The sequence below is a fragment of the Plectropomus leopardus genome, unplaced genomic scaffold (genome assembly GCF_008729295.1).
Source record: "Plectropomus leopardus isolate mb unplaced genomic scaffold, YSFRI_Pleo_2.0 unplaced_scaffold21382, whole genome shotgun sequence".
Classification (NCBI taxonomy): domain Eukaryota; kingdom Metazoa; phylum Chordata; class Actinopteri; order Perciformes; family Serranidae; genus Plectropomus; species Plectropomus leopardus.
In genome coordinates this window covers 1-8,351 of record NW_024623141.1, presented here as the reverse complement: position 1 = coordinate 8,351, position 8,351 = coordinate 1, and the positions used below count along the sequence as shown (strand labels likewise).

General features: G+C 37.0%; 1 protein-coding gene across 1 annotated transcript; it reads right to left on the bottom strand.

The window, feature by feature from the left end:
- Nucleotides 1-1,074: 1,074 nt before the first annotated feature.
- On the bottom strand, nt 1,075-7,853 carry LOC121965733 (serine/threonine-protein kinase Nek10-like; the record flags this gene model as incomplete). The annotated part of the gene is made up of 14 exons (XM_042515856.1): nt 1,075-1,134; nt 2,115-2,158; nt 2,859-2,964; nt 3,451-3,561; nt 3,827-3,927; nt 4,076-4,113; nt 4,788-4,833; nt 5,100-5,162; nt 5,255-5,342; nt 5,510-5,717; nt 6,065-6,135; nt 6,259-6,388; nt 7,600-7,675; nt 7,751-7,853. Coding segments are annotated over 14 exons (1,245 nt in total), but the record flags the coding sequence as incomplete, so codon positions are not given.
- Nucleotides 7,854-8,351: the final 498 nt, after the last annotated feature.

Here is an 8,351-nt window from a genome sequence, read left to right as displayed (position 1 = left end):
GTTCCCTCATTTTAAATGTATAATTATAATTATTATAAATACAATTAAATGAACAGTTTCCCTGAGTTTTTAAAACATTTTTCTAATTATTGTCTCTCCCTTTTTTTTTTAGCTAATTTTAAGGTAATTTTCTTATCATATTTTAATAATTTCTTGCAATTTGCTTTTCATTTCATGCCATGTTGCTGCATGTTTTAATCAAACCAGTATGCTCAGGTTTCAAAGGTGTTATTGCTTGTGAAAGGCGTCTGAACGCAGCACAAGAAAGCTGATGCAGATCAAAGTTTCAAAGGGTTAATCGATTAATCTGCAATAATCAACATTTAATATCTTTGGTTTTTGGACTGTTGGTCAAATAAAGTTAAACATTTTTCTGGCATTTTAAAGTCCAAAGATGAATCAATCGATTGAGAAAATAATGACATTAATAACTGAATGCAGCCTAACAACAATGTCAGCTTATTTCTTGCTGTAATTATTCTGCTGGAACAAAGTTGTCAGTATGTTAGTAAGAACAAACACGCGTTTACGTGGTATTTTCATAGTTTCTTATGTTAAAAAATGATATATAAAGATGCTTTAAATTAAGGTTACTAAGAAGTATTTTTATGGGGTCAGGTTCAAATCTTGCCACGCTGGAATAAATGTTTATCCCGCTGCATCTGAGGGTAACTATGGACGACGGTCACTTGTTTTCGAGGCCATTTCTGTTCTCTGCAAATCTAAAATAGAATAAAAAACATTAAATATTTTCTAAAACCACATCAGCTCTTTTTCAATTTAGTCAATTGTTTTTTTGCTGTAGAAATTTAAAAAAGAATTTGTTTGCTTTTAAGAAAAGCAAGTTTTTCTATAGTTTCCCTTTCTTTTACACTTTGTTCACAGTAGTCAGTCTGATAGATTTCTGACCCTTTAACAGCCCGGAAACCAATAATACACAAGTGCTGCCGTTAGAATAAAATGCACTGTGACAATCGTGACTCATCTTTGGAAAAGCAAACACTAAACAGTTTTCACAGCTTTTAACGATGAACGATGAGTTTAGGCGTCTGTTATGGTCAGAATGGTAAAATGTCACCTGTTGTTTGTTGCTTCATAGTAGCCGCTCTCCTCCAGCAGGTCCTCGATGATCCCCTGAAAAATAACGTTTGTACAGGAAATCACTTCACTGCCGGCAGACAGACGTTCAACATGACCGTGAAGCGGAAATTAAAGAATTTTGTCCGAAAATGAGACTAAATCCAGCAGGAGAAAACAAAGGCGACACCTGCTCTGACAGAAGAATACATAATACTCAGTACTGACACTACTGGTGTATATTAAATTAAAAAAAAAACGTTTATTATGTCTTGATTACCTGGAGGGAATAGTTTGGCATTTTAGGAGAAAAACACCTATTCATTGAGCATTACAGGTGTTAGCTTAGCTTAGCATAAAGACTAGAAGTAGAGGGAAACGGCTAGCCTGACTTCAACCAAAGGAACAAAAATTAAAGTTCACGATTCAACACTTAAAAATCTCAGATCTGAGGAAAACTGTAAAGGAAAAGTGTAAAAATGAAATGCTAAATCAAACTCACCCTGCAAACACCTACATGAAATCTAACTAAACCCAAGCAGTTGACACCCTGTCTATCTGTTTTGGGGCGGGTTTTTTTTTTTTTTTGGTCATTTATTTGATTTTACTCTTTTTTTTCCTTTTGTTTTCCCTTTATTTTTTAAGCATCTTAACATTCATTAATGTTACTCCTTAATATTGTAGCTTTCTTACTTCTATCCAATATCCAATCTAATATTCTACTTTGTATTTGATTACAAGTATGCACTAAATGGTGAAAAAAGGTTTTAAAAAAAAGTTGTGATTTTATTGGGGTTATGCTGGAACTTTCTTGACGAGACACAGTCGAGGCCGTCTCCCAGTGCTGCCAGTGTTTGTGCTCAGCTAATTATTAACTGATCATTAACTTACAGAGAAGTGGTATCAATCTTCTCAGCTCAAAGGCGAATAAGCGTATTTTCCTAAGAAGGTTTTCCTGACGACCTGTGTTTGTTTTCCAGATGTTAAATGATCTGGTAATTGTTTATTATTCAAAACTTTAAAATCCAGAAGCTGACCTGCATCTGCTGATATGTGACTCCATCTTTAAGATTTCCGTCACCTGTCAAAAGCAGAGAGAAAATCAGATGCATATTCTTGGTATTTTAACCCTTTGAAACCTGGATCATCATCAGTTTTCTTGTGTCTTTCCAAAGCATTTAAACCTTTGAAACATTGAGCAAATTTGTTTTCTTTCTTCTGACAAGGGAAGAAGGTAATAATCAGCTTTGCCAGATTGCAAAAAAAAAAGGATATTGATGATTTTTTTCATAAAAAAGAGAGCGAGAGTCATTAGAAAATTATAAAATCTCTAAAAAATTCAAAAAAAAACAGCTATAAATATTATAACTATCAGAAATTATTATTTATATATGAAACTATTATTATTGTTATGTATTTATCTTAGCACCTTTCCAGCTCATTTCCTTTTTTGTTTCTTTTACTTTTTATTTTTGTTTGGCTGATTTTGGGTAATTTTCTTGAAACTTTTTTCAATTTTTCTTTTGTTAATTTTTTGGTCATTTTTTTAAAAGTTGCTCTTTGCCTGCTCTCCATGTTTTTGAAAGAAATCAAGCCAATGTCAGGTTTCACAGGTTAAAATTAAATTGAGGCATGCAACATTTGACTTCAGTTAGGACACTACTTTTGATTTTCACAAGGTTTACTAACCAGATTACAATCTGGAAAATCACAATACGCCAAAAATGCCCCAGATGACATCCTAATCTCCTTGGGTTTGAGTAGCTGTAGGTAACTCTTACCTGTGCTGTCAGCAGAATTTGGGTCTCCTGTAAAGTGGTGGACTAGAGGCCACCAGTCTGAACTGGTTGAGCTGAACTCCATCAGCTCTGGAGAGGCCTGGAGGAGCTGCAGGGACACAAAAAAGAGATTCTCATCTGCTCAGGGACTGTGCAAAGATTTAAGGCCCGCCCCACTGTCATATTCCCATTGCTTTACAATAAAACTGCTGTAAAATATTATAACAGAATTGGATTTGTACAGTTCATTTTACATTAATAAATACAAGAAAAACATAAAATTGTAATATTATGTATATCAGTTTAATCATTAATGTCATTTTCTTGCTCTCAGACATAAATAGACCAATTTTGTTGCAATAAATCTGACATGAGTAGGGTAACATAAAAGAGAGAGAAAAGACTTTTCCCTGTTCTCCCCAAATAATTAGAAATAAATTTGTGACCAGATTATTTAATTTATGCACGGTTTAGAGCTAAAACAATTAAATTAATTTGTCTGAAGAAAAGTAACATTGTTTATGGAGTTTTTTCAAGCTTTTCTTGGTCTTATGTGACGATGTCTTTAGGTTTTGAGTAATTCGACCGTACGAACCTTACTGAGCTCCACTTTCAGATTGCACGGATCGCTGCCAAAGTGGAAAAGAGACTTTTTAAATCTTTCAATGATCCGTCGTTTGGTGTTGTAGTGCGGAGCAGGCGGAAGCTGGGGATTTAAGGGGGAAAAAAGACAAAGTTACTATCAACATTTCATATTTATATTGAAGTATCTGTCCTGCTTTATTTGAGGATGAAATAATGTTTTGCATGTTGGTGGACGTGATTTAAAGTTTTTTTTGAAGGATGTGTAACACAATTAATTAGCCAACAGTCATGAAACCGTCTACATGTTAATGAATCTTAAATTCTAATGAAATGTGTCTGCAGCTTTAAATTGAACTTTGATAGATTTAACAAAAATGTTTCTGCACCTGAGTGACGTAAATAATTTTGTGCAGCTGCAGGAGGAGCCTCTGAATGGGATCATCGATCTGCCGAACTTTCTTCTGGGAGACGCAGATCCCCGCTGACACTGAGGTAAGAGCAAACAAACACAAACACACACACACACACACACACACACACAGAGGTGAGGCGAAATAACACAACTATATATTTTATAAGAAACTTTAAGGGACGTCTGCTCTCTGGGTTGTTTTGTGTTCTGGTTGAAGATGTACCTGGTCGTGGTTTAATCTTTGCAGCAGCGTAATCTCCACTGAGAGGAGAGGAAGATTAAAAAAGCAGATTAATAAAAATTGTCCGATATGAATAAACTGCTTTTGTGTGGGTGTTTGTGCATCAACAAACATCAGCTTCAATTACATATTAATGTTTTTTAACATTACTAATACAGTTTCAAATATATACAATAAACATGTCACACTGTGCATTTTTTCTGAAAACCACGGATACTTTACATTTGTGTGTTTTATATGTCTCATATCAATGTTCCTAAAGTGACGTAGTATACGAGCTGAGAGGTGGAGGGGACGGTGTGACATCTTGGTGAGATCTCTACCAAGCTTCAGACCACAGTTTGAAACCAATGAACAACTAAACCGAAATATCACTGTGCTTCCAGCAGCGTTTTAGCCCCCAAAAGCTGTGTGTTCGTGGTGAAATGTTGCTCTGTTCCCACCAGGAACAAGCCAGAGAAATCACTGCGTTTCCAGCCATGATTGTGCAACAAGAAAAGGGTTTTTTAAGCCAAAACATGATCTTTTCCTAACTGTAACCAAGTGGTGCTTGTGTCAAAGCATAACCACATCCATTAAAGTTTGAATGCGTCTGCTACATAACGTGCACATGTATCGTGTCTGTGGTCTGCAGAAACGTACCATGCCGATATTTACTCTAACGATCGGGTTGTAATGTAAGATTTTTACTTACCCACATTGAATTTGGTGCGGTGTAACACAGACTTTGGGCTTTAGTTCTTTGATCAAAAGGAAACAAATGAAAAAGATCAAACCATATATCATCATGAATAAACCAACCTGAAAAGCTTCAAACAAAATAACTTCTAGATTCAAAAAATGAGCCATGTTACTGCAAGACTGTCGATTCAAACTCCAAACTGCCTTTATTTCTTTGCAATCAGCAGGTCAACTTATTTATCATGGAAAACAACGTGCTTGTTGTATGAATATCCCCCATATAAATACCAAAAAAGTCCCACCCAGCCACATGATGAATACAAACCGTAGTGTTTTCTTGTAGCAGCCGTGGTGTCACATTGTTCAACATCACCATCTGAGGCATCATCTGAAAACATAAAATTCTAACATGTAATGATTTCGTATTTTTAATCTTTCCCAATCTGCGTTAAAGTCGGTGCAGTATGAAACAGGATTGACCTTGAATGATGTTTTCCTCACTGTAGTTTGACCTGCAGGCTGCAGAGGAGCGTGGAACTTGAGTTTCTGGATTCATTTTGGGTTTAATCTGCAAAAAAGTGCAACATGTGTTTTAAAAACCCTGCAGGAAAAACTAAAAATAAATAGTTAGTCACTTACTTTAACATTAAATCACAAATTTGCAAACACATATTAAATCATTTTTATGTAAATAGTCTATAATGACGAATTTTAGATTTTTAAAATCCCGTTCACCTGCGACAGGCTCGGGTGACAGCAGTCCGTTTGGCTTTTGTGCCTCTCCAGGAAGTACTTCTGCGCTCGTTTCCTGTCTCTCTCTGCTCTCCTTTCCAGTGTATTCTGGGAAGTGTAGAGGCCGTCCATCAGCCTCATCATGAGGTCAGAGATCCTGGAGCTGACGGCCACAATGTCGGGCCGCTGCTCTGCGTCTGGACTCAAACACCTGACAGAGCGTCCCATAACAGAGTAGAGTCGTGTATGAATCCGTTTAATGACTTCAGTTTTTAAATGACATTAAATCTACAGCAATACTCAAGTGTCCCCAACATTAACTATGCACAACATTATGTATTACTGAAATGTAAACAGGTCAGTTATAGAAAAAATCTACAGTTGTCATGAATATTGAAAATGGCGCTAGTGACCAAAACTTTTTTTTTTGTTCCAGGCTGTAAACATGTTTGTTTTAGCTCTAAAGGTTGTAAAATTTTAACATTGGATTGACTCGCGCTTGGAGCGCCAGAGGTTGCTACTTGACCAGTATCCATAATTTCAAAATAAAAGTCTCACCATCTGATCATGTCAGTGACCCTCTCTGAGAAAGCTCCTTCTTCGATCGGCTCATAGAGGGCCTCGACAATCTACCGGCACAGAAAAAGAAGCAACGGGCGGCCGAGAGGGAAACATTTCACAAGTTCAGAGAGTGTGTTGTGTGTGTTATGTGTGTTGTGTGTGTTGTGTGTGTTGTGTGTGTTGTGTGTAACCTTGCTGGCCAGCGACAGCATGTTACTGCTGTAGAATGGAGGCTGTAAAGAGGCCATCTGGTAGAGGATGCAGCCCAAAGCCCAGACGTCGGCTTTCTCTCCGTACGGCTCGTTCTTCACCACCTCTGGACTAACACACACAAATGTTTGCACGTGTTACCGTATGAGTCACCCTCATAATGCATTCCCAAAATACCCAGCCCTCCTCTATTTAAACTTAATCTTATCCAAACCTGAGAACAGCTTGTTGACAAAGTGAGGACCAGAAAATCACTCACTCTCAAGGTGTACACACACACACACACACACACACACACACACACACACACACACACAGCTGTTGGCAGGGCCATAAACACACTTTAGTTTCTCTACATTTCTAATAGGCAGTAAAAACATAAAAACAGCTCTGCCACACTCCCTTTAAAGGGCTGGTTCACTCAAAACCCATTTTCTTACCTTCCTCTAGAGCAGTGATGCTTAAATTATGGCCAGCGGGCCAAAATCTGACCCGTAAACCATTTTCTTATTCACAATTTAAAAAAAATAATGATTCTTAATGGGAATTGTTTTGTACTTTTTGTATACATTAGGAGCTAGAGTGCAAAAAAACAGCAAAAAAATTGTTTTAGAAAAAAAAAGGTGACAGTAAAGGATCCCCCACAACCAGGCAGATGTCTTAGCTAAGCCACTAATGTCCTAAAATCCCCAAAATGTCCTAAAATTATAGGAAGGTCCTAAAGTTCTAGAAACATCTTAAAATCCTACAAATGTCCTGAAATGCTAGAAACATTTTAAAATCCTAAAAAGGTGCTAAAACCCTACAAATGTCTTCGAGAAAAATTACAATCCTAGAAATTTTCCCAGTGTCTTAAAATCCTTGATTTGTCCTAAAATCCTAGAAAGATATGTCTAAAAATCTAGAACTGCCCTAAAATCCTAAAAGTGTATTAAAATCCTTGAAACATCTTAAAATACTAAAAGTGTCCTAAAATCAAAGAAACATGTATAGGGCTGCTGTGATTGGCCCCTGGCCTTCTGTGCACTTTGTGAAAGTGGCCCCAAAGCAAAGCACGTTGAGTATCGCTGCTGTAGTCTTATCTAGCCTTGCAGATTATTTTATTTGCACAGGTTTTGAGATATCTGATTCCATCCTCAAAGTCATGGAAAAAAAATCTCAAAACAGTCATTGTTAATCTGGATAATCCACCGACCTCACCACAAGCAGATTTAATTGGATCTACTATCAACCAAAGAAATGATGAAAACTCCTCACAGTGACCCTTAAAACCGACCGTTTAATCAAAAAAGCCGCTGAAATCTCAGACGGAGTTTCCTCACCAGGAGTAAAGGATGGTGCCGACCACCGACGTCAGCTTGCTGTTTTCCTGTTTCTGCTTGGCGAGGCCGAAGTCGGCTTCAGACAGAGAAAAACACGCAGGTTAAAATTTTATAATAACAGAAGACGAAGAGATGAATTGCTGCAACTCACTGATGGTGACTTTGTCCTTCTCCCCAAGCATGATGTTGTTTGGTGTGAGGTCGCGGTGGACTATTCTCTTTTCCTTGTGCAGGTACCTCAGAGCCAGACACATCTGAGGGAACACAGAGGTTATTTATCCATCAGTTCATATGTGATTAAAAAGACACTTTGGAGAGAGACTGAGATGTTTCCACTGTGATAAAATGGCTTTTCTTTGCCAATGGAAATTATTTACATTCATATTTCAGGCTTTTATCCAAAGCTATTGGCAATGAACGCAGAAATAGATCAGACTGAAATTCTCCAACTGTTGGAGAACCAAAAATATCTGTTGTAATACGAGAAATATGAAGAAAACAGTCTTTCTATGCAGTGGTCCCCAATGTTACAGCAATTCACAGATAGACAAAGGGTTAAATCAAAATAAGCATTGCAAAAAAAAAAAATCAACACACAAAGAATGACTTTCTTTAGTAGTAGTTCTGGTCAAGATTTTAATTCAACTGGTTCTTCTAGTCTTGTGAAATGTTGGACCGAATGGATCAAATTTTGAAACAAGCCGTTTTGCAGGGCTGTGATGCTAAAAAAAAAAAAAAAATATCTCCTCTTT